The following is a 27,250-nucleotide window of genomic DNA, read 5'->3' on the forward strand; positions in this document are numbered from 1 at the left end:
TGTATAATCACACATCTGCATTAGTTTGCCTGTTTACATAATTTTCATTGATGTTTGTTAAAATTCCGCGTATCTTTGTATACCCACTCCTGCCATAGCGCACTTAGCGCTGCAGTATGTGTAAATAAATAAAATAAATAAATAAATAAACACTTGCATATACCTTACGCAAACATGGCGACGCGCTCCGTAATAAATATGCATATCGCTACCAGTGTTTATGGAAGTGGTTGGTGCATGTTTCAATTGCGTGGTTATTATAAGGTATGGTTTCTTCATTCCTTTTGGAACAATAAAATCAACCGGCTTGTTGTATTGTAATGTTTCTTTTTAACGTGATTGTTACATCGCAAACACAATCAGAAAATTGGTAGGGGTGTTGGTGTAATATTTAATATGGAAAAAATTCGATTTCGATAACGGGTCTGATTTTATTTAAACCATTGTCGTTGTTTCATGGTTTACAGCATTGCACAGCGTGCACTGTTTGATCGAGATAGCTGAAAGAAAGCATGCACCTAATACGAAAGTAAACAGAGACATGAACTGGCACCGTTGAAATCAACTATGTAGAACTATCCTATGAGTTCGGTCACAACATGTCCAGCAAAACGCGACAATCATTTTCTATAACAATCGTCACATACGAAAACCTACACGGCATAATCAACGACTGCAAAACATATGTAGAGGAATCATCTGCTATTATGCTTATAATATTTGTAGAAATGCGAAAAACCTACGTAATTACCATGGTCTCAACTTTGTTCGACTGGTTACTGAGCGATGAACGCTGCCGATTACCAACGAATTTTCACAGATCTTTGTCTAAATAGTGTAATATGAATTTATATTTATTGTATGCGTATACAACTTGTCGCGGAAGCTCCACAAAACTCGTAGTGACATAAGAAATTAGTAATCGTTATGATATTCTTATTATTCGGTATTTCGTCGTTCTAGACAGATAAGTACTAGGTAGACGGACATTTGGTATACAAGCAAAAAGTTTGTGAAATGTACAAAGAATGTTAATAACATTAAAGTCGACTTTACGTACAATGTTTAGACACAGTAGCCGAAGTGAGCTGGAAATGTTAAACGTATTAAAATCGCGTGTATCCAGAAATCTCTAGTACGTGTACTTTTGGTGCGGACAGTAAGCAACATTCCGACGTGGCGAAATAACGGATGTTCGTTGCATTACTAATGCGAAAGCACGATATCTCGTTATGTGGGACGCGCGTGAATATAGCTCTTGATTCAGAGAGTTGGCTTGCGTCATTAAGTCGTTGCCGGACTGTATCCTGCATCGTGTGGCTGAAGGCGGCAGCGTCGCGAAACAAAAACAATCAAATACTGTGTGGACCACACTGGCGTAGTTCCCTTACAGTACCGCGGTGTCACGCCATGCTTTAGTCACGCGAGTCGGGGCTCGCCATTCTTCAGTCACGCAATCGCAGAGATTGATTTCGCCAATACCGCAGTCATGAGCGTTGACACGCTCAAAATAATGTAGAAACGAAAACACGAAAACAAAGAAAGAAAACAGGAAGGAAGAGAAGTCAGGAGCCTGGGCTAGATTGCTTTAACCAGCTACTCTACGCTGGCAAAATAAATTTAAAAAAAGATAAACAAATCAACCCAGCTTCACTGATTTAACGTTGCGAGGACTGATTAAACAGCGTAGCTGGCGGTAGGGGATTAACTTTTTGGCAATCTTTTGGCGAATAAAGCAAGCACGATCTCTCTTCAAGCTCGCTTGTTTTTCTCTCCCTCACTCTCCCCAAACCAACGTCATCTTCGCCAGTCCCAACGCCTTCATCACTCACAAGACTCGCTTCTTCGCGTGCCGAAGACTCAACTTCACGCGTCTCGGTCTCCGACTTCATCAATCGTTTGGGGTAATTTTTTTCACTCCTCTCAGACTCGTATTCGGAATTGAGTTTACTTCCTTCGCTCTCCTCTTCATCGACGCTCATCTCTTCGTCCCCGTGGTAGACATCGCACATCCCTTCGCGGGCTACCGCTGCGGCGTGGTCTGCATCGCTAGAAGCCTCCTGTTCCCCCATTCAAACGTCTTCCACAAGTTCATATCCGGCAGAAACTCCTCTCTTGGGCGGTCGCTTTAGCCATCGCCAAATATTCCACTTATAGACAGCCTCTTCATTTCTAGTGGACCGGGAGGGAATAGTGGGGCTTGTTCGATTTCTGTGACACATACCCGCTAGTCGAAAGTGCGAACGCTCCAGACGTTTCAACGTCGACCTTATACAGCCCCGCTGTTAAATATGCCTAAGGTTCTAGAGTGTAATAGATCGAGTAATACATGACTGTAACGAGCATGCTTAGTGACTGATTCCATTTCAAAGGGGATGATAATGAAGATCATGATTACCTTGCGCCTTCTCCCTCTGTGATGTGTACGGTTGTTTTGGAGTATGTATTGTCTTAGCTTCGTTGCCCACCGCGAGCAATGTAGGAGTATGGTCGTTAGATTGACACTTCTAGTACGTGATTTCCGTCGTACGTACTGTATGTACACCTCCACATCAATGTGACTCACAATCGCGTAAGAAAACATCTCGCGTTCTTGATGCAATCATGTGAACGAATAGGCTGTTTTGAGAAAACAAATGGAACTACTTGTATTACGAGTACTTCAAACCATTTTTCAGAAAATTAAAAGAGTTTTATTTTTATACGTTAGTCTAATTTTTGGTGTTAAAGGAAAAGAAAAGCGACCGACAGCTGTTCAGTATCGTCTCGTAGTTAGCGATTTATTGGAGCAGAAAGCAATCTCAAAATGTGTCCGACTTTTTGTTCTTGCGTCTGTGCGGCTCATGTGCATCACTGATGGCAGCAAAACAGGAAATGTTTAGATTTCTCTTTGTGCATTTCGCATGGTTCAACATTTCCGTAAGCACAGATCTCCAGAGTCTGCGCGACAAACAAGCTCCAGGGATAAGTAAGAGCGATCGCGTTTTTTTTTTCTTTTCTAACGCGGGCGGTGAGACAAAACGCGGACAGGAATTCAGAGGGTAGCTGTTGAAGCCCAAAGTTCAATTGAAGCTCAAGCGAAAGATTTAAAGAGATGGTAAAGAATTGAAATGGCAAGCTTTAGCGCAGTTGACTTGTCTTTCGTTTTTAAATGAGGAAGCGGAAAATCCGGGTGCACCAACCCGATTCGTGCCCTACGGTTTTGCACGCTCCTTAGACACGTGCTTGAGAACCAATGTGCATACGCACACGCGGACACGCACATACATCATGCGCTCAGGAATGTGTGGGCGCAGCTGGGCATAGGGACGGAACGGCAATCGAAGGCAAACACCGAATGGAGCAAGAGGAAGACGTGGCCCAACGGAGCGGGCACAAAAACGGAAGGGGTTACAGAGGCGGAAGACACTGGGGACGACAAACACCAACTTCGAAAATGATGGCGCGAAGAAATAAAAAGCGCTAAAAATGGCCGAGTGAGGGAAGAGTGCGTGTGATAGAAGGTAAAGAAAAAACAAGTAAAAGGATGGAGCCATCTGTATTCACGCTCGAACGCTCAGGCTGGGGCGCCTAAATTAATTTCGAGTCACCCTCATGTTGTTGTCTGTTTCTAGGGCCACCGTCTTCTCTCTCTCCCTCTCTTTTTTTGTTCAGGCTAGAGTGATTTCTTCTGCAGGGTCGCGCTTGGTGAAGAAGTATAAAAAGACAAGAAAGGGTCTGTGGGGAGGCTTGTAAGAGGGACGCGAAGGGGAAGGGTTAGAGTTCAGAGGGACGTCGTAAAGCAAAATCTTCAGAGTGGCAAGACGGAAAAATAATAGAGAAAGGAAGAAACGAATGAAATACAAAAGAAGTAAGCGCGCCGTCAGGAGCCACTGGTGGGCCCTTAGTGTTTGCCGTGATGCACACGAAAGCAGGCCAGCCTGGGTAACAACGAGGACGAGTCGGGGAAGGATGGAGAGAAGCTGGAGACTCTCTGGGAATAGGGAAGACAAAAATCAAGAATTACGAGAATGAAAAACGGAAAGAAAAGAAAGACGACGACTGCAAGTGTCAGACAACAATGGCCAGGAAGATAACGACGAGTCCAAATTAAAGCGGAGCCGACGGTCCGTAAAGATCCTGCGTTTCGGCCCGAAAGAATATTCTCCGGGCGCCACTGGTCGAGCTGTCCCCACCGGCCCCTTTCTTCGCACGACCGTGGTGGCTTTTTCTGTCTCTTTCTGTGCTCGCAGAGGGTTCAGAGTGGCGGCGGTGCTGACTTCGGCGCCTGTGTCGTCGACCGTGTAATATCCGACGAGAAAGATGATCCGCCAGAGGTCGCTTCGTACGCAATGGTGGTCGTACGGAAGAGGGGGCTGCGGCGGTGGAGGTTGTTTCTTGAACCATTTGCTCGTGACGTGACAGTTCGCGTAATTACTCCGCACCCCGATTTCTCTCTCTTCCCCTCTCTTTCCCTCTGGCTTCCTTCTCCTTTATTTTTCTCTGCATCCGCTTCTACTTGGAGACAACGTAAAGGACACAAGGTGCTCGGGGCGCTCTCCTTCGCGCGGATGGCGCGTCTTTGTCACGCTTATGCGCTGTTTCTCTCGCCAGGCGTACTTGTGCAGAGGATTAGCGTGTAAGAAATGAAAAAAAAATATGCTACATATACGCGCTGCTATCCACGGGCAAATAAATGCCGTAACATTTACGCGAGACTTTTCGTAAAAACTTGTTTCTTTCTTTCTTTCCGCAAAGTGAACGCTTGTCAGGGGCCATTCGTTACTGTGCTAATATCACGGTGCTTTGATATTTTTTTAAAGTAGTATCGATGGTGGTCCATGGGATGACAGTGTTGACGCGAAGAAAAAAGTGCCAATGGGCTTTGACTCACCACTGATGGTGTATCTATCCTTGACAGAGCTAGCTGTTGTCACCACGACCGGCCGCTATTGTAAAGCAAAACGAACCAATGAACAAGCAAATTATAACAGTTAATCATTACATTACGGACTTGGGGCATGTCAGTAATGGACATATTACTGATGTGATCCGTAGTTTGAGCAGTACCAATTGCTTTATTGCTCCAGGAGATTCTCTCTCTCTCTCTCTGGCGCTTAAAAGAGCAAGTGTATGGTGCGCTACATCTACATTTGAAACGTTTTGCTATTGAATATAACAAATAAAACTTCAGCGGACTGGAAGGTACAGATTCAGTGACAGCGTGAACAAACACTAAGAAGAACTCGGAAGCAATATTTTTGTAATTTGTTTGTACCGTAACTAGCGTATCTAATGCGCGATCCCGTAGAAAGATTTGGCAATCAAATATAGTATTGTTGTTTACTTATGGCTGGTTGCCCGGATGATCTCGTTTGAGTACCTGGATAACGACGCTTGCTTTTGATACAAGGTCACATGAAGGCCGCCGACAAGGGGAGCTAAAATATTTTACACATTTGATATATGTAATCCGTTTGTAATATATACTTCTCCTGCCATATGGATCACCTTTCAGCAGAACCATATTCATATGAATATGAACTAATCCGGATTCATTCAAGCCGCGTGCGCTGTAGTTGATGGCTGGGTTACACTGGGTCTCATGAAAGCCTGCGTCACTGAGTCCTTTCTTAAGCTTTTTTTTTTTTTAAACTGACAACACAGCAATCGCAACTGTGAGCCATCGGCAAATGCGTACACGTCGTTTTCTTCTTCACACTATACCGATCTTATCGAAGAGCTCCTGGGCTGGCAATTCCAGGCTTGTCTCGGTAATACAACCACGCTCTTCCTATAGTTCATGGTAAACGTTTCGCAAACATTCACTTTTTGTTCCCATGTGACCCACCTAATTAACTTGTCAGGTAAATCTCCCCTAAAGCCGGGTAATTGTCGAGCCCTGCTTGTCATAAGCTTTGTTGATATTCTAGCGCATAATGAGATGCTTATATTCTTTCACGCAGACGTCAGTTCAAGAGAAGCTTCTCAGCAGAAAAATGAGATTTATACGAACGCGTGGCTTTTTTTTTCAGTTTCTTTATTGCCTGCTAAAAATGCACGCAGTCATTACGAAACTTGGTTCGCTGCGGTGAATGGCTGTGACGCAACCATATCTCGTTGGCGACATTGCTCACATTAAAAATAAGAGGCGTCCCCTTTGTTCTTTCTCCAGTTCATTGAGGTTGTTCGCGGCACGTAAAAGAAAAATTGTTGCTTTTCTACAGTCGAGGCATTCGCCCTATTCTTTCGCCCCTTCCTAATTCAGATCTTTTTTTTTCTCTTTTCTGCACCGAACACCATTTTCCTCGTTTGGCGCAGCCATGAACTACGGCATCAAAAATTCAATGAACGAATCTCGTATTCATGGTGCGCCACGCAGTGTGGCCATCCAGTCACGTGCCCATTTTAACGTCGCCCTTTCTAGCCTTGTTCTCACGCCGTCCTTCTTCTCTCTCTTTTTGTCTCTCTCTCGCACCTACAAGGGCGACTCCTGTCGTGCTTTGGCTCACGACCCCTTTATCCTCTTTTACACGCGACGGTGCAAAAATGTGCATCTCGAAGCAGCCCTTCACATGCGAACCCTTTCTTGCGAGAGTTAGGTTTTTTTGCGTAGTCATCGATTTTCTCGACAAGGGCTGTCTTTTTTACAGTGATTTTTGGGAGCATGTTCCTGGTTCCGTGCCTCGCTGACGCTCTTCTACATGTACGAAGCGTGTCGTTTCGTAAGCCTTCGCCTTTCCTCGATATTGAACGCTCAAAAGCGTGCGCGAGAGCTGTAGATTTACTGCGAACGTCTGCGGTTAATCTCAATATTTGTGTAAAGTGGTTATGCATCTCTTTTCTGGCGTGAATTGCTGTTGTATGAACCCCGCATTGTAAGAGCCCTGCTTATAGCATCGCCACAGGCAAGCATTGGAGTAACTCCCCAAAAAGGATTATTGTCATGTCGACATAATAGCGATAATCTGGAATAATTGATACACTAAAATAAGGAATCACAGAGAACCAGAATTGGATTTGAGGCCTTCAATACAGCATGCTGAAACTCCCAATCAAGCGCAAACAATTTTGTGGTATTTGTTACATCGAACAAAAATCCCACATTTTTTGTAGCTTTCTGGCTTATTTAAGTGTAGTAATAGAAATAATTTAGCTGGGGAAATATTAGACTGAAATGAACCACCCATGAAAACATTTGCTCGCTATTTAGTGCATATTTCTTGCTATTTAAACACTTGCTACTTAGTGCATAGTTCTGCTTTATTGCGTTAATTAAGCTGCGCCACACGCGTCGTGTTGTTGCGTATGCGTCTCGCATACGATAAGAACACCCTCTCATACGTTAAAAAGCACTGTATAGTAGCGCTAACACCGTGGTAATACGTAATAACGTGACAGCCGTTTAATTGTAGTGCGTGCGCTTTGTGTCAAAAAAGGACGGCATCTGTTTCCGGCGAGTGCGTTTCGCAGGTGAGCGGAGCAGAACACACGCCAGCAGTCTTCTCATTAGGCTTCACTTACTTCCCACGCCAGCGTTTTCATGCGCCGCTTCTGTCGACTTACCCCGCTCAATCTACCATCTCACGCCGCATTAATGTAATTGGCTTTTCTCGTGCCGTTTGTGTGGATGCGATGGCGATGAGCCACTGTCGTATCTCTGTAAGCGACACTATACTACAGAGTTTCCTTTTATGTGCGCTCTATATATATCCTTTGATGCGATACGTCTACATAAACGCCACATTAACACAACCTAGCGTTGTCACACATGACCGCTTGGCTCCTTGTCGTAGCGTTATCCGTTGTATTCATTTGAGCTTAATGGCGTTTTTTTTTTTTTTTTTTTTGAGGACGCACTTATACGCATGCAGCATCCCTCTTCATTACTCCTATGCTTCGTTTCATACATCAGATGCAAGGCTGCAGAGGCTAGAAAGACTCCTTGCAGTAGATGCGCTCGCATCAAGGAATAGTCTCATGATTTTACCTCCCGTAATATGATTTCTTTTCGTCCTTAGTCTGAGTAATAAGTGAAAATGATATGTGCCTCAGATATAAACGAACTCCGTTTTACGGTTGTCATTTGGTTGTTCTGGACCGCTTAGCGTCTCTTTGTTTTCGCTTTTTGCTGTTTCATTTGCAGGCCGTCGCGACGCATCACGCACGGGCTCGTGTTCGGCTCGCACGAGCGTTTACAACGACGAAAGCGAAGTGCGAGACGCACGTGGTCACACATCTTGCTGGTCGAACTTCTTCTGTGGCTTCCGCAGCGTTACGTATGAAACGAAGCATAGAAATAGCACCATGGTGCTACTTCTAGGAGAACTGACCAAGTCTATATACGTGGAGCCGGCAGGAAGCGGTAATGGTTAGCACGCAGCAAGGAGGTTTAAACCGAGGTCCGCATTTCACGTTATCCCGCCCACATGGCTCCTCGACCGTTTACGCTTCTACTACTCTTTTCATTTCACTACTTTGCAGTGCGTCTTGAACCGCGCTCGTTTGTAACCGTCTCTCCACCGTCCGTACTCGCAAAATAAAGTATAACTAAAGTCAATAGCACCCTTATCTCCCGTTCGACTTCTGTCTCACTTTACCGCACCGAAAGTCGTCGCCTTCTCAGAGCTTCCATAAAGCGTCGTCGTCAAAGACGCGTCGTTCGCAGCAAGCACGAAGCCACAAACAAGAACGTGGCACGCTTTATTTGTTGCTTCTTCTCCTTCCTTCCTTATTATTATTGCAATCCGCTCGCCGTCACGAGCTCTTTGTTCATTTGCTTCTTTTTTTTTTCCTTGAAGAGTGCAAGGCGTGCACAAGAGTGATGAAAGAGGAAGAAAGGGAAACACGCATAAAAAAAGAAGACAGCGACTTTCATAAGGAAGACGCGGAGCCGACGCCATGAAGAGGCGCGTGCGCGGTGACGATGAGCAGACGGCGGAGGCAACGGCACGCAGCCCTGGCTGGTCAAGTCCCCTTCGGCAGGGTCAGACGGCGACATTCATGGGGACGACGTTTTCCAGGGGTCTTCCTCTTTGCGTGCTGTGTATGCGGACGGCAATGCACACAGAGGTCGGTCGACGCCGTGTTGCGCCAGCTATAGTGTGAGACTCCGCTACGGCGGAAAACCCTTCGGAAGGCTTGCTGTGGAAAGGAAGAACGTTCACGCATACGCTATAATAGAATAGCTATAGGGAGGAATGTGGAATGTGATAGTGCGTGCGTGCGCGCGCGTGCGTGTGCGTGTGCGTGTGCGTGTGTGTGTGTGTGTGTGTGTGTGTGTGTGTGTGTGTGTGTGTGTGTGTGTGTGTGTGTGTGTGTGTGTGTGTGTGTGTGTGTGTGTGAAAAAGAGAGAGAATGGGGAAGGGATGCCACGATTCTTGGGAGGCCACGGTTTCTCGGCGACGATGAGATTCTTGCGGCGTCTGGAAAACTGCGTATGTTGTACGATGACAAATACAATAACAACAAAAGAAAGATATGAGACCTGCTGGGAACCGTCATTCCTATAGCGGCAGAGACGACGGCGGCGTGGGGCGATATATGAGGAGAGATGACGCCCCGGTTTTTGTGGCCGATTCCCTCCGCCCTGAAGAAGGGCTCCGCTTGATTGCGTGTTTCGGCGGTCTCGATGCTTGTCGTTGAGAGGGGCAGATAGATTTCCCCGGCTATGCGTTCCTGGAATAGGAAAGTGGCACAGTGCCCACAACTCTCCCCGGGAATATGCCTCTTCTTCGATGGAAGATAGGCCTCGTTGCGCAACAGATTGGACTTTCTACAGCTTTGCTACTCGAGAGGAACGGCGTCAGTAATGGGCGGCCTCTTTGTTGTCCTCTCCTTTGAAGTTCGACGCGTCGCTATGTAGGGGTGCTATTGAGAACCTATACGCACTCGGTGGTTTGTTCTGGCGGTAATGGATGAAGCTTGCTTCACAAAAGTATAGCGGGTAGTTTCTGCATGGAAGGGAGAGTGCTTCGTTGAGCTAATTACCCGGTGAAATGGAAGAGCTGTTTAAAAAAACAAAAGAAGCTTTTCGTGGCCCACTGCTGCCTACGTAGCGACTGACTAAAGGAGACAGCACTCTATGGTTCAAGTTGTTCGCGCAGGTAGGCAACTAGGATTTACCCGGCTGTGTGTCCCTTCATATAGAAAGAATGAGAAGGTGGGCTGAGGTTTTTGCAGAGAGGGGGCTTTTCGTCGCAAAAACGTTAACGGCGACAGATTGCGTGAAAAGACATTTGTTTCAACCGCTATTGTTCCACGAGACATTGTCATCCATTTTAAATGCGTAGAAGGAAGCAGGCTCTTTAATATGCGGGACGCGAAAGAATATGAAATCATCATTGTTAATCAGAAGGGCGTCTTCTATCCTACTCAGGATAAGAAGGAGGAGGATATAAAGAGAGGGTATTTAAAGGCGCAATGAATACGATGAACTAAGGCAGCACCGTGTTGACAAAAGCATTAGGTGCACATTAAAGAACCCCAAGTGGTTGAAATTTCCGGAGCCCTCCACTACAGCGTCTCTCAGAATCATATCCTGGTTTTGGGACGTTAAACCCCATATATTCTTCTTCTTATTATTATTCACAAAAGCACGCGCACACGCTATTCATTTCTGTTTCATTGTGTCACGATCATTGCAATGTACTGAAGATTGCTGCTTCGCTGACACACTTGAAATACGCAGCGGAATATCTATGTAGGCCCAATCGGCTTCACCTTTTGTTCCCGAGCATCTTGTTGAGTTGACCAGCATTTGTGCAATGACGAAATTAAACGACTTGTCTTTTTTTTTTTGCTGTTGTCCTTTGTTATACGTCTCCTCGCCATTGCCGAGACCTTCGCCGCTGATCGACACGGTACGTTTCCAGGCCTCTGGGACAATGCTAGGCCCTTGAGAATGCGGAGCTCCCTGAAGACACGGTGTACATACGCCCACAACGCCTCATTTGTAGTAATTCGCGAGTCCTGTTATCTATTAACCTAATTCTTAGAAGTGGCTCTGTGAGAGACAAATGAAAGAACAGGCTTCCAGACAAAAACACAAATGACCAGCTCCGATTTCGATGGTATTATGCCGCCTTTGGAAAGGTGTTGCATTCACAAAGTGTATTCGTTTCGCATCGGAATGGCGGACACCACTATACGCAACTCCTGCAGAACCGAAGAGACATCTGGACCCGTCCTGTGCGTCTGTGCTCGCTATGACTCCCCGCGATGCCCACTCCGGATGCTTCTGAACAAACTGGACTCAAGGCCATGTTCTGTATCGAAAATTCTAGGATCAAGCTGCCCGTTCCGCCCATACTGAAAACTATCAAATATTAATACCGCTCTCCAGAACTGGCGCTGCAAGGGAGCTCCACGTGCTTGCTCGCCAACGCACCACGTCGCAGTGGAACGAGCCACACTTCCAGCACGCACGACTATATTCCCTGGACCCAACTCTCAGCCTTCGAATTCCTCCAGGACTTCACCGAGGTGACGCTACCCTTCTGTGCAGGTTATGGTTGGGTGTCGCATTTACCTATGCGTACGCGTTCCGCATAGGAATGGCCGACACCGCAGCTTGTAACCACTGTAGAAGTGATGAAACGATTCACGATATTCTGTGCGACTATCCACAGTACTGTTCGCAGAGACGGTTGCTTTGCAACGCGCTTGATAATATAGACGACCGAACTCTTTCTGAAGAAAGAATCCTGCGCCACCGACAGGACTTTACGTCTCAGAAGAAGGCTGTGCAGGCGCTAATTCGCTTTCTGCGTTCAACCGGTCTATCAGAACGGCTCTTATAGGAACGTCCTGCATGTGCGTGCATGTGCGCATTTTTGTTTTGTTTTTATTTTATCTCACTCTCTCTCAGTCCTCTTGCCGACCCCTATTCAACCACCCCTGTGCAGGGTAGCAAACCGGTTATTGTTACCAGGTTAACCTCCCTGCCTCTTCCTTTTCATCTATTTCTCTCTCTCTCTCTCTCTAGGATCACGGACATGTGCCTTGAAGCAGGGCTGGACAGAGATACTCAGAAAAGTATTCCGGAATACAGATATCGAAATACATGAACTGGAAGCCTAAAATACAGATACTGAGATACATTTGCCTTTAACGTAACGGGATATTTCGGAGATACTTTTGCAATAAGACGAAAAAAGTATTCCGGAATACAGTTACAGCGATACAGATACTGGAATACTTTTTTTATTTCAAGGATGCTCATACTATGCAAAGACACCGATTAGTGCAGCATAATGTTGTAATTAAAGTTACAGCGCATCGAAACGTTCAATTCATTTATTTATTTATTACAGTACCCTCAGCGCCATTAAGACATTGCAGGGGGGGGGGCGGACAAAGTACATCATTAGTAATAATGACCTAATTACAAGTATCAATTGCAATAAAAATACACTATTTCACAGCAACAGCAACAAGGATTGGACACCGAAATCGACATACCTGGCGAACAAACTAAGCTATACTAGAAATAGCGCACTTTAAGCAAATCACTCGAATCACTAATCAATCTCTTCTAGTGCACTAATGAACCTCAGTGAATTGAGAAAAAGCACACATTTATTTTGAAGATCTGCTTTGCTGAGAAGGTTGCTGTGTAGGCTTCTCAAATAGGCTGTCTTCTAACAGCGTCGGTTCAGCCTCAGCACAAGACTGACGAAAGAAAAAAAGTATGTCTACCGCTGAAGGCGAGCAGAAATTTGTGTTATAGTGAATAAATACCGCCTTCATAGCCGAATTGCCCTGCAGCGTGGCGATATCTCTTCTCGGGTCATCTAGATACCGAAACACTTTCGCCCTCACTTGGGTTGTTCTGACTGTTCAGAATCCGAAGTCGGTCCCCACCTTCGGAATCCTCAGCCGCCTGACCCTGTCGGCTTCAATGAAGCTGTCACCACCACCGACGCTACCAGCACCCATTTCAGAAAGCCGCAACAGGTGAAGTCGGCTCCGGCGGTGGGGGAGCCTGCTACCACAAAAACCGTTTCACGCATGTCATCAGTTAGGAACGCACCCTGACATTGGAGAGGTGGCTGAAAGCGCGTCAAAGATAGCCATCTTCTAGTCACTTCAGCAGCGACTACCGGAACTGGTTTTGGAAGTGTCGCCGCTTTGAGAACTGAACGCCCGCGAAGCATTGCAAAGCCTGTTCCAAGGCGGTATCTGCGCCGGGGGTCGCGAAGTAATGGCTTGCCACCCGAAAAAAATTAGGCGTGCTGCACTGACCTTGAGAGACAGCGACTTTCGTCGGCAGAGGCCGACAACACTGCCCCCACGATTCTGCCGTCTGCGTTGTCGCGCGCTTTACCACATGGACCATTCTGTGCTTGAGGGGAAACCATCGCCGCCCTATCTGTCGGCGACCGGCGGCGCGCCTTTGCTTGTCTCGGCACAAGAAAGAAAAAGAAAACGTCATTCCCCCATTGGAAACACGCCTCAACTCATTTCCGACACACACACAAAAAAAAACAATGTAACGAGATACCCGTGTCCTGCATAGTATTCGCGATACAGGCGCTACATCGTAAATGTATTTCACTACTGAGATACAAATACATTTTTCAAATGTATCTCGATACAGAAATACAGATAGTCAAAAGTATCTCTGAAATACTATCGAGATACTCTTGTATCGCGATACTGCCCAGCCCTGCCTTGAAGGCGCAGAAGGCAACGAAAGTGTTACTGACGTACGTAGAGTCATCGGTTATGTGCTACCGTCCGTAGACTTGATGTGCTCCCCCAAGTGCGCGCGTGATTCTATCAATCTCTATCTTTTCTTCTGTCTCTCTATTCACCCCTTTATCCCTTCCCCCAGTGAAGGGCAGTCAACCGGACGTACGTATGACTTAGCTCCCTGCCTATTCTCGCTTCTCTCTCTACATACATATCTGGGCCGTAGAAAACGTTCCTGCGTACTTTTTGAATTCAATATCTGTATTACTTTATCTCAAGAAGGTTGCCTTCTCTCGCGCGTGTATGTGTGCGTGTGATTCTGTGAAACGGCGAGTCGCCAAAAGTGGCTGCTTTTAGCGGTTCGTACAGAAACGCAAAATAACAAACGAGAAATTCCGAAGGAGAAATCGATACTAATTTTGCTCCGCGTCTTTCGGCATATGCCTAGCGCTTCGCCTCGAGTGCTATTTATTTTGGTTCCCGAATTTTTAGAGCCGTACAGACATGTTCTGTTTCTGACAGCGCCGAAAATTCACGCGCCGTTTGCCATCGCCGCCGCAGATATGAGTTTCCGCCAGTGTTGATCTACGTATGAAGAGACAGCATCAAAAATTCGGAGAACACGAGGCACAAGACAAATCTGAATATTCCCTCTGCTTCAGTAGGCAGCCTTGGATTTATATCCACCATTTGTTCTAAAACGCGCTAACAACACGTACTGTGCAGCTCTGCCGAATACAGTCACAAATTGCTACATGCATACATGCATGCATACATGCATACATACATACATACATACATACATACATACATACATACATACATACATACATACATACATACATACATACATACATACATACATACATACATACATACATACATACATACATACCAGGGTTGCCACTGACTTTCGAGTAAATGTCGCCAAACTACGAGCAAAAAGTCGCCAAAAGTCGCCATGTTTTTACAAATTTCGCCAAACAAGTCGCCATTCTAGATATGTGCGTCATACCTAGTAATAAAAATTTCCTCTCACGTATAGCCCCGTAGAATACAGTACCATCCAAGACCCTTAAATTATATTGACGTTTCTCAATGACAGTCGTATGGCCCGCATTACCATGGGAGTGCATGCTGCTGCTTCTCCGACTAGCCGCAAGAAGTGCGTGGTGGAGCAAGGGTGAATGAATGAAACACTCACGATATCGTTCCATCCCTGTCCGCTCGTTTCAAAGGTAGAAGTGTGGTAAACATTGGGCGAAAACTGTGAAAGCGTTGTTTGTAGCCAGCTTTACGCGAACATTATGAATTAAAAGGATTAAAAGGTTTATTGAAGGTAAGACGACAGAATTCTTACAGGAACCGATCACTACTGAGTCTTACACCTTTTCAGTGTGAACTAATATGATAAAGGACGTCACCGGCCCTTTCTTATAGTCCCTTATATCTACACGCGTCAATCCGATGCGTTATTAATGAACAGGTAGGCAATGTAAAATGTTATATAGCAATTGTTTTCATTGCACACGCTCACCGAGAGCTGTGGAAAATGCCTGAATAAATAATTTTTTTATTGCACAAACATCCGCGTACCCGCCTCTCTCCGCTATTCCAAAACAGTCTTTACCAGCTGAATTGGGGGTACTGCAACAGTAAATAAGTCGCCGAGCTATTCAGAACATTTGGAGCTTTGACGGAACAAATGGTTGGAACCTTCAGCCCCTTCAGAAGCGAAACTTTAGAGAAGCCTAAAGCGCCGAAAGCTATTAACTTATAGTCAAACACTACCCCCTCGCGGTTTACATTTTGCTAGAATGTCTCTGGGGGACGTTGCCGTATCTCCTGCCTCTAGATGAATTGAGGAGATACGCACGAGTTACAGGACGACCATACGGAATGACGCGTAATGTGCACATTCTACTCTTGGGTCTAAAACCAACAAAAATACACATAATGTTGCCGCTCATTCGTTGGGAAGACACTGAGCTTAGGATGCATAACTCAGTGGAGACCTAAGCCGAAAATCGCCAAAAATTCGCCATGTCGCCATTCATAATTTTAGGTCGCCACGGGCCCCTCAAATTCGCCAATTTGGCGAAAAGTAGCCACCATTGGCAACCCTGATACATACATACATACATACATTGTGGGAGCTCTTTCGCCAATGAAAGCAGCTTCATTCGCGAGTGCTCGTTGTAGCGAACGCGGGAGGTTGGTTGGTCGACTTCATTTCGTACAAGCGAGTACAATCACCGACAAACTATCACACTATATATGCTCTGGCAAAGAAGGCGGCATCACGTCCACATTGTTTGCCGGGCCCGCTCCATTGTCTTCGGGATAAGTGACCCATTTCCAGCGAAGGCCCACCGCCACGCCAACCGTGCACGCTGGCTGCAAGCCATCACAGAGTCGCTTCCTCGCGCACACAAATTGCTAGCCGCGGGGAATGGAGGAGCGTCTCGAGAGAAACTCGGAGTGGTTGTTCGGCGAGTGAGCCAACGCCTTCACGATTTCAGCGGCCTCATACCGTGTTGTGGCTAGATATTTCCGGCTCTCGCGCTAACGTCTGCAGCCGTGTCTCTCTATGAGCAGGCTGCAGCCGTGCAGCGCTCCTTTAGTTGAGCGTTGGTAGAATGGAACAAGCTCCCATATAGAGCTGGAAATGAGGGACGAAGACTTTGTCAGCTCTAAATAAGTTAAGGGAGAGTGTACGTTTGCTGTGACACGCGCGTGTAGTGCTTCCCTCGTATTAAATAGAGCGTCGGTTGAAATGCACCTGCCACGCTTGAGTACTTTTTACGTGCTGCGAATGCCTCGTAATCATAATTTTTTTGGGGCTCTGAACTCCAAAAAAGTTCTTTTTTCTCGCTTGCTACTGAGATCACCAGCAGCGGCAGTTTTGTATAGGAAGCGAAAGAGGTTATTGAAAGGAACAATGAGCACTATTCCGCCATGTTCAGCACAAGCGTTTTTCTGAAATATGGAATACTAATCATTATCAGAGAATGGACTGCAGATGTACGAGGAGAGCACTATGCCAAAAGAAGACTACCGAGAGCGCTGTCCTATATTCGCCTCTATGCATCTTTTCCTCGGTGTGGCTGTGACCGGTCGTGCTGCTAGAATACTTTCGACTTTAGTCCTTTTGATCTTGCTTACATTGACGCAGCACTGAAGAAAGTTTGAAACTTGATATCGGAAGTGGTGCACTGCTGGGCCACAGTCACGTCAATACACCAAGAAAGTGCGATTTCCTTTCTGGTACAGTGAAGGAGTCTAGACGTCCCATTGAAAGTTTTCAACTACCACAGTTCTAATCAAAGATGAATTGCCGCTTAAAAAAGATGCAACTAGATTTAGCCGACCGCTAACCTGATTTCTCGTCTCTTCTCGCAGCTCTCGTGAAGCGAGTAACGTCGTTTTCTTCAACTTTAGGCCGCTGTCTATTGTTCTCTCTTCCACGCGATCTCGTCTCCTGCAAGACGATTCCTATGATGTTTCTTTTGTCAACATCCGCCGCTAGCAGGATAAGTGACGCACATACGCACACTACGCTAGACGAAGTATGGAAGGAGAACAGACACTCATGCTAAAGTCAGGAGCGACCCTTAAGAAGACTGAGCTTTTGTCCGTGGTTTCGTTGAAACAAACGCGTCGAACAATGTAACTGAGTGCCTTCAGAATGGGTGGGGGAATGTCTGGGAAGTAGTGCGGCGGCTGCGAAAGACTGGAGATGGCGATGCTACTCGAAAGTTATGGGAGAGCTCTCCATTGCGCGTGTCTCAAACACTAGCGGCGGCTAGTGGAGAAAGTTGTCCCTCTTTCTGTCTTTTTTTTTCACCCATTGTCCGGTAGCATGTCGTCAACAGTCTGTGTCGCTGGCGGCATTTACTCTTTTCTGTATAGAGGCTCCGAACTTCATTCCTCTCTTTTACCATCGCGTCTTCTCTCATGCTGACTTCCCCACTCATACCCATTCGACCCCCGCCAACCCTTCGTACTCTTTCCTTGCCATCCTGCCAGCGGTATACTATACAGGAAGTAAGCCATCAGGCGCTTCTCCCTCGTCTATTCCATTTAGTGACGTCACTGCTTCAAAAAAGACATCTGCTAGTGATCGCTCTTTTCTCGGCACGACGTGTTCCCTTCGAGAGAAACTTCGCCACGAATCCTCCCACAGTGAGCCATCTTCGCCTCAATACAGCCGCGGAAACGCTCGCCTCCGCCACTTTTCAGCGAGCACGCCTCCTGACTTTTGTCTCTTGCTATTGCGCGCTTTTCCCTTTTAGACCACTTCGTCTCTCCCATTCAGTTTGCTCCCAGTTATCTTCAATTTTACTCCCACTTTACACCCGATTCAATCATATTTTGCCTCGCTCCTTGCGCAGTCACCTCCATAATTTCCATATTATCCCTTCTCGCTTCAGGCTTACTCCCCTTTTGATTTCATTTTTTGATCCCCTTTTCACTGTCGTTGTTTGCCGTTCACCTAAAAGCAATATCTCTTCCCTGCGTGCTCCTTCGAAAAGATGGAAGCGACGCCTCCTCGGCGCAACTCACAGCGCCAGCACCAGCCCGCGCGCCGTCGCCTGGCACTGCCGTGCTCCGAAGAGCCGCCGCCGCCTCTTCCCGTTTTATTATACTGATGAACAGTCCCTAATGACTCCGCAGCACCTGCGCGAGCGCCGAGAGCGTCTCTGCGCAGGCCGACGTTGTCGGTGCGTATAGAATCTGGCCGGCTAAGGTGGCGGCAGTGAGTTCATCTCGGCCACCACAATTTACACTCGCCGCATTGATGCAGCATCGTCATCGTCCACAGCCTCTCGCAGTTCTAGCATTAGACCCGTGTGGGAGGTATTAAGGCGCACGGTGACTCTTTCCGGAGTGAATTATGCAGCTTGGGGCTCTGCCGCTAAGTGTCGACGCTCCTGCTCCCTCGCACCGGATGTGTTCGTCGTCGGCTTCAAAACAGACCGGCGCTGAGTGCAGCACCCTCAAGACGTAGGTACGCCGCCCGTCCTCTCTTTCGACGATTCGCCGGTTTCGTTTGAAAATTATGATTGTCTGCGGAAAGCTGTTGTCTTGCGGAACTCGATTTACTGCTGGTGCAGTTATGTGATCCAGAGTGTGAATAAAACACTCTCTGTGATAAATTTAGGTACCCATAATATCATTTTAATGTCAAGCATGCTATGGGTAGTAAACTTAGGTTTAAGCAGTAGTATACGTGTTCACCTAGAGAACACCATTTTCCTGGCAAAAATTGTGGGAAGAAAAAAATTGCACTAATTTTGAAAACAAACTCTATTGAGGAGCCGTCACGGGTATTGCAAGAGGGTTCTGGGCGCATTATACCAATATTGTACTTGCTAATGTTGACTAGTTTGAGCTAACTGCTGACCTGTTGTTGGCTATTGCCCGCTACTTTTGGAGGCTATATTGGCTACTGTTCGTTAATGTTGTTCGCAAATGGCGTAAACATCTCATGTCTGCGCAGCCGCGACATTTCCCCCTATGAAAGCACACAGCAAATCTGTTTTAGAATGTGGTCTCACGAAATGATGTTGTTGGTGTAGTTTACTACTGAGTGAGCTTGAATCTTTGTTTTATATTTATAAGTTACGTTCCGTAATTTTCTTCGCAGCGCTATTTAGAGATTCCTGAAAGTCGACGTAGAAAGAATCGGATGCAAGCTCACAATCTTGCACGCCGTTCGCGTGCACGGGGCTACGAATTACCTGAGTTTATTCCCGGCTTAATGACGTTGCCGCTCGGCTCTTCAATCCACGACGTCACGGTGACGTAGTCGGTGACGTATCCCGGCACTTGACATCTCATCACCGCTGTGTTGCCGGAGATGACGAATTCGTCGTACACTTCGGCCGCGTACTTTTGTCGCACCACTGGAAAAGAAAAAAAAAAACGAAAGAACAGATTTTACGCCAATGGTTCTTGTCACATGTATTTTCAAGCAACTGTGATCATCAGGGCAGGAAGGGAGGATTGGGAGAGAAGCACAACTGGGAGGTATGCAAAGTTTGACTTTCCAGATTGTGCCTTCAAGGCTACGTGGAATCAGCACAGGAGCATTGTAGAGCATCTACGTAAGAGCAAGATTTAACAGTGGGGTCCTAATTTTATGTATGGAAATGGAGAAATTGTATTTTCAAGAATGTAATGACCGATTTTATTATTTTTCAAGTTTAAAAATAAGGCTATTGCGTTTTGGAAGCTAGTTTGTTCATTTATTACGATGCCTATGGACCTTTATTCAAGCATATGGAGATGTTGCGCTATGTGCAAAAAAAAAAAGCAAAATGTTTGGGTTGATTGATTAAATATTACCCCTTCACACCCAAGCAGCTCCACAATAATATTAATATTTCGTAATGTGATCTGCCTTAATTAGAGTCCCGAACGGAATGACGTCTACAACAGCATGAATAGAACGCGAAAGATTCGCAGTTGCAACTTTCGGGCGCTATTGCAGTGTTCACATGCATCACTTATCGCGCAGAAGTTTAGATGAAGGTCGTCGTATGTTTCTAATGGGTTAATTGTATGGTATGCCTCGGATGACCGGACAATTCCTGCCATTGTATTCTTATGAAGAATCGTCCCTTTCAGCCTCCTCCTTGAGTCATCATTACGATCGCCGTCAGCGACATCCCAATTGTCCCAGCCATCATCACCATTACACAGCCATCTCCATCATTACAACTTCAGGAGGAGGAAAGCATTCATAAGAGTGATGCAGGGATGTTATTAGGGCTGAATGCAATCTGATATTTTGTCGTATACTGATAGAAAATGGGCCTAAAGTATTAATGAGAAGGAAAACGAAAGTTTCAATATAACATAGCAGTTTCTTATAGTAGTTCTGTACGTGCCTTAGGCAGCAGTTAGAATACCGTCTATGAGCGTCTACTGCAATTTCAATGCTCTGGCGGTGACCGTCGTGCGTCCGCCATTAAAATAAAATCCACAAGTCGCGCTACGCTTTACTGAGGCTTTCTTTTCTTTCTCAAATAGACTGCTAGTTGCGATTCGCAACGAATTTGCCTGTATTGCGGATTTCGCCCCTTGTAAACGAGTTGAACGAAACGAACAAGGATTCCATGAGTTGAAGATCTCACCAGGGGAAATTATACTGATGACCACGATGCATTCGGCAGAAACAAGAGACGGAAAGAAATGCGGGACAGAAATATTACTGTAATATATTTTCCCTATTTACCATATTTTGCATTCCCATCTATTATGCGCCTGGTCCCTAGAATACGGCATATAAGTAAATAAATACAACGTTGAGTTCCCTATCCAATATCGTTTAGCCGAAATCTTATTCCTATCATTAAACAACAACAGAGGAGAAGAAAGAAAAAGTTGTCATGAGGATGCGCGAAACGGCGGCCATAACTTGCTTCCGCGTCACATGGAGGGAACGAAAAACATCCGCGACATACAAGAAACCTACATGATCAAAGCGAAGCAAAAACGGGAGCGCGAACAAAAAGATCGGGTGAGTCATGTGCTGCGTGTTTCCTGTGTTTATATTTTACTTCGATTCACAATCTTCTTCGCATACCTCTCCCCTCGAGGGGTTCTCGGCATAAGTAGGGTGTAACGTGCGCATCGCGACTCGTGGAGGGGATACGGTAGAGTGCAAGGAAGGAGGGGGGGGGGTATGGGATCGGTTTTGGGCGTTGTGCATGCATTCCGCCGCAAATTTTCGCGCGTCTCAGTCTCCCGAGCACTGACGCAGATACAAGGGACGCCCGCACGTACAAGACAGGCATAACGCGTAAGAGACACAAAATAATGTATCTCGAACTGTAGAGAAGAACGGCAAACGAGAATCTGCTGGGATGGTTGTGCTCTTGCGCGATAGCTCGAGGCCCTTCAAGATCGATTGCCGTTCTCATTTGTTTACAGAACAGGGCGAGCCTCACTCACGCGGAAAGACGCCGAAGAAGAGAGATAGGCGGAAGCAGCAAAAGATGGCCGAAACAGAGGAGTTTCGTGGTGGAAGGAAACACTACGAGACACCGCTCTAACGGAGACATTAAGAAAGAAAGAAAGAAAGAAAGAAAGAAAGAAAGAAAGAAAGAAAGAAAGAAAGAAAGAAAGAAAGAAAGAAAGAAAGAAAGAAAGAAAGAAAGAAAGAAAGAAAGAAAGAAAGAAAGAAAGAAAGAAAGAAAGAAAGAAAGAAAGAAAGAACGGTTCAGAATAGGTATGGATAGCGGTCGTTTATTTTCCGATGCTTGTCGGTGCAGTGGTTTCTGTTTTCTGCTTGCCACGGCTGCAGCAGGGCTTCACAGGCGGCGTGTGTAAAGGCAAAAAAGAAAAAAGAAACAAGGGAAGGAGTGTGGTAACGAGAAGAAGAGCGCAGGAAGTGTCAATGGAAGTACACTTGAAGAAAAATACGAAAACGAAGGAATGCGAGGGCGGTGGCAAAGGGGCTGCAGACAAACGCCCGGGTACCGAAGCACAGCAATAGCAGTATTCGCGGCAACTTTAAGCTAACGCCCGGCGTCTTTTTCTTCCCGCACCCTTCCCACCCGGCCTGTTCACGTATGCACATACGAATTCCGCTCGCCACATCTTCGCCGACGCCGCAGCGCTCACTGCCGCGATTTCCCGTCCCCTCTTGCTCCCTGAATACCCTCCCCGCTTGACCCAATCCCTTCCTCTCCAAAACAACGCCAGTTCGGGAATACTAGCGTACTGCACATGCGCGCTCACGCGTGCGCTGCATGCAACCATCTCGAACTCTCTCTCCACACTGAGTTGCGCGTGCGGCCCGCTTTGCCCAGAAATAAAATAAAGGTGGCGAAACTAAAGCTTTTCTTCAAACGCGTGTGTAGGCTAAAAGACCTAGGCCGCGCAGCGGCAGCAGGAGCAGTAGTCATGTGTGCCCGTGTCCGTGTATACATGTGCATTTAGATGCAACGGTCGTTCGGCCTCTCCCCCTCCGCCCGCCCTCTCTCTTTCAATGCGTTTTTGTTATTTGTTGGTAACTTGGACAAGAAAAAATAGCGATAGAATGGCAGCCTCAAAAATCAAGACTCAACGCCGACTCCTTCGCTGCCAGCGTTCTCCCCGGGAGGGAATATTTCACGCTGCGTTGCGGGTTCGATTGGCTCCTCCAACTGCACTTCATAACAGGCCGCCAGCGGTCCATGAGTTACGGGAGCATAATATACCGAATGTATGTACACACACTCGGACCATATTGAAGCAGGGCTCAATGTGTGTGTGAGTGTGTGTAGGACGAACCGTGGGAGTTGGGAAGTGGGGGGTGTACGTTTCTGGCCACAGCGCGTTGCGGGGTTTGCGGGCCGAGCATTTTGAAACGGCGCCGGCGGCAGTTCGGAGACGACGGCAGCTGGCGAGTTTGGCGTGGAGGAGCGAGCGGCGACGTATTTTGCAAGCTTCTGAGAGAGGAATATAAAGAGAACGGCCTGTTTCTGGCTGTCCTGCTGCTGGCGTTGGGGGACGTCGCGGAATGCGATATTTTGTGCGCGAGTGGCGGGTGCTTGATGCCTATTCGCTTAGCCATTCTATAATTTCTCGTCTTTTTCTGTTTTTTTCTTGTCTCAGCGGAAAAAGTCAGTGCGCCGGCCACGGACTCGGACGCTGTATTTACGGCGCAGTTATCGCAGCTGGCCGCGTTGCGATTTAAAACGTCAGGAACACGCAATTTTCTTTTTACGTCGCCACTATAAATAGTTTCCGAGAAATAACGGACGCCCGTTGGCTGTATCTGGCTTAGTTATTTCATATTGTCGACAGATCCTGTAAAGCTTGCAAATATGTAGAAAAACGATTCTTTAGATACGATAGCAAAATAAAAAGAGCGAGAATTCGTCTTTTCGCAGTTGAATACACATGGAAGGAACACGAAAGCGCAACGAAGAGTTACTGACATAAATTTCGTTGAGTTCGGCAAGCGAAACGGAATTGAAATACGCTTTGGAAAAGCTCTGCGGTAATGGCGCGTTCTGCATGCGATTTTGAGGCCGTGGTTTTGAAGGCTGGTCGCAATACCTGCCGCACTGCGCCACCATAAAAGCGCGAGTAAATGTATTAAATGCGAAGCATTTCTTAGCGAACCTCTGGCACTTTGAGCGTTTCTATCTACGTATCTGTCTATCTATCTAGCCGCCTACGTCTGGGTGCTCTCATAATCGCCTCCTTAACTTGGTGTAGACCAAAATTTACATGGGAGGGTAAGAGGATTCGACGAATATGATTGCCGTGTCATGACATGAATAACGTTAAAATCCTGTCGCGTACGTCGTCAAACCCTTTCCACTAGACACGTGTGGCACATACCCGTTTACCACGGGCCGCGGTGTACCGGTATGCGCCACAGGTGATTGTCAGTTTATATCTACCCAGGAACGGCGAGAACAGACATTCGTAACTTATATGCTAGGGCGTTAAGGAAAACCAACGTCGGTAGCGTTGACTCAACGAATGGAAAGAATGAAAATTAGGATCCCAGCAGGAATCGAACCCAAGCATTCTGCGTGGCAATCAGGTATTCTACCACTAAGCCACGCCAGGTCTATAATCTGGTTTTGAAAAATATCGGTGCAACGTCAACTGTGGTTGTGGTGCTGGCTATCAAATTTTACAAGAAAGCAATAAACACTACATGATGCTCCTACGATGTGTACTCCTACGATACAGGCGCAATATCAAAATTAACGTCTGTGGTTCCAGTGTTGGCTCCGCTTTTATAGCAGTCTAATAAACATTACGTTAGTATTCCTATGATTCAGCAAGCTATATTGAAGCATTGCTCGACCCCGGAGGAATACATTAACGAAAGTTACATATGATATCCACATCACCGCACTGTAAAGTGCACTTCGTCCCCCAGAACGACGCAGTGTCGTCTTCATTTCTTACGAGGCTGGGCGATGGCCTCATGCTGACGGAGGATGATGCCAGATTGATTGACAGCCGCTTTGTAGACTAGGCTACGTAGGCGACATACGCCCAGGTAGTCTACGAATACGACAAACACCATGCACTGATGTCGGTCTACGTAGCACTATCCAGGCCTACCAGCCTCGACGGCCTATACCTCACCAACGCGAAGGGTGTCTTCAGGTTCCGACATGTCACCGGCTCTGTCGACAGACAATTTGTCGACGAAATGACCGAGGCATCCACGAATTCCAACAGCTCTACTATACCACATACTTCACTACACATGGACCCCTCGTCACCACGATCCCGACCGGATCCTATAACAAGTCATGACCAGCTGCTGGTGCTCACTGATCACGGTGATGATGTCCTTGTTCAAGAACTGTCAAGAACCTCTTGCACGCATGCACACGGGTTCGGGAAACGTGCGTGCGTTCTCGGGACACGTATAAGCACTACATATCAGCTTACCGCTTCTGGTGTTGGTAATACCCACGTTGCCATTGGCAGCGTTACCCAACCGTAAACAACTGGTTATATAACACCTATGTGGCTCTTCAACATATATATGTGTGCGTATCAAATTTATACAAATCTTTAGCGTGATTTTGTAACGTGTCGCTCAGTAAAAAAAGTTACGCCACAGTCACCTACCCGCCGCATGCTTCGCATAACATCGACTCCCACGGTACGTGGGATCTGCCGAATTTTTTTTTTTATTGGTGAAGGAGGCATTCAGGTGGCTAAAGTTAACTGAGATAGCTTGTGAAGAGGTAACTGTTTTGCATGCGATCGAGTATAGCCTACCTTGACTTGGCCGAATGCAAAGCAAAGGGAAACGAAACGATCTAGCGTTCCCTGCGAAGGATTGATCAAGATGCAGGCGCATATTATATTGAACCTGACAATGACCTTACATTATTGCGCTACGCGGTGCTCTGCTCTTGAAAACTGCATCGGCTAAGGAGAGCGCGTCTATAACAGTTTAAAAGAGAGCGAGGATGAAAGCAAGCTGTCTCAACTGCAAAAGCTGTCACTACTGGAAGGGACAAGCACTCTTCCGCTTATTTTCACCGCACAAAGAGAAGAAAGAAGAAAAACAAATCAACAAAAGCAATACTCTGTTACCGTGCTTCAAATGACATCGTGTCTTCTCTAGGATGCATGTTTCTTTTTTTCTTTATTCCGCGTACAACAGCTTTCTGACGTCGTCCGTTACCCAGTCGACACACTTTCCACCAGACCAGCCGAAAAACTTTCGGAGGGCAGGAAAGCGACTTGCATGCAAAAGCAAAAGTGCGCTATCGGTCGAGTTGGCTGACTGTCGCTTAGCGAGAGATACCCCGTTCCTTCTCTCCCCTTTCATTTTCGCTTCCGCTTTCTTTTCATACCCAGCGCCGTACAAATACGTCACGATGCCACCAGAGGGCGACGCCTTCGGAAGTTCGCGTCTTCTCCGCCATGTTGTTCTTTCCTGTCGCCTTTAGTCCGTCTATAAATAAATACGTGCACTACTCCGGGAGGTAAAGAACAGGCTCAGCGTGTACTGAGACAATCGACTATAGAGAACTGTTAGCGCGTTATCGAATGTACCAAGATTCGCGGGCGTTCCTGACGCGGGTAATAACGGGAGCTCACTAAGTGAAAGCCGGAGCTGCGTACGCTTCTCTCGTTTTCTTTTTTTCTTAGCGTCAGAAAGAGAACCGGTTCAAGAAATAAGTGCCCTGGAAAAGCGAATCACGCGGCAGCTTCTACGCTGCTGCACAGTTTTAGGGAGACTATGAGATTTGGAAAAAAAAAAAGAGTGCGAGGAGAGACTAACACTGCAGCCAGACCCACGGCGACAAAAACAAACGCACCACGCTTTGTGCACGACTGGGAAAAAACAGCAGCATAAAATTATCCGAGTGAAAGAAACACATAAACAAGGCTGACGTCACTGCAAGCAGCAGCAACCACCGCCTCGCAAAGGGGGGACAGAGCGGGTCTTCCTCGGGACCACGGGCGCTCCGAGTCGCTCGCATGAGAAAGTTGCCAGCTCGGTATCAGTTTCTGTCAAGCGGTGTCCCCTAGCAAAGCCCAAGAATTGGCCTTGCTTTTCCGCTTTGTTCACCACGCCGAGCCGCCACCGCCTGGCAAAGTATGTGCGTACGTGTGTGTTTGTGCAGCCGTGTTCTTTCTCAGCTGCGACGACGCCGGCCAATGTCCGGGAGGATGGGAGAATAGGGGAACGCGATCGGCGCTCAAGCGTAGCTATCAGAAACCCGCGCGGTTACCGATCTACCCCCCAAGTCTCACCCGTGCAAGCAAAGCAAGAGCGCGCCGAAGCAGAGATCCCCGTAGTAGCAGCAGCCCGAGCTCCGACCAAGCGTCCCGAAAGGAGACAGCCTGGCGGCTGCGCTCCCTACTTGCTCACGGAGAGGGGAATAATCGGGAGAGGAGGATTCGGGAAGATGGCCACACCGGAGACGGCACTGCCGGGGACTGGTCGTCGTCTTCCTCTCCTCCACACCCTTCCGTTTGGTTCTTCCATGGGCATCTCTGCTCTTTTCCCGCCTTCCCCCCGATGTCGTCCCGCTATCAGACGCCTGCCTCCCTTGACATCTCTCGCTTCTTTCTACATCGT

General features: G+C 46.9%; 1 protein-coding gene across 4 annotated transcripts in view; it reads right to left on the reverse strand.

The window, feature by feature from the left end:
- The window catches only part of LOC119382793 (Down syndrome cell adhesion molecule-like protein Dscam2), a 277,145-nt gene that overhangs the window by 126,538 nt on the left and 123,357 nt on the right, over window positions 1-27,250 (reverse strand). For all 4 annotated transcript variants that reach the window (XM_037650646.2, XM_037650644.2, XM_037650645.2 and 1 more), the window contains exon 3: window positions 19,419-19,583. In XM_037650646.2, coding sequence (XP_037506574.1) covers window positions 19,419-19,583 — 165 coding nt within the window. The remainder of the gene's footprint in view (window positions 1-19,418; window positions 19,584-27,250) is intronic.

Source organism: Rhipicephalus sanguineus, chromosome 2 (genome assembly GCF_013339695.2).
Source record: "Rhipicephalus sanguineus isolate Rsan-2018 chromosome 2, BIME_Rsan_1.4, whole genome shotgun sequence".
NCBI classification, from domain to species: domain Eukaryota; kingdom Metazoa; phylum Arthropoda; class Arachnida; order Ixodida; family Ixodidae; genus Rhipicephalus; species Rhipicephalus sanguineus.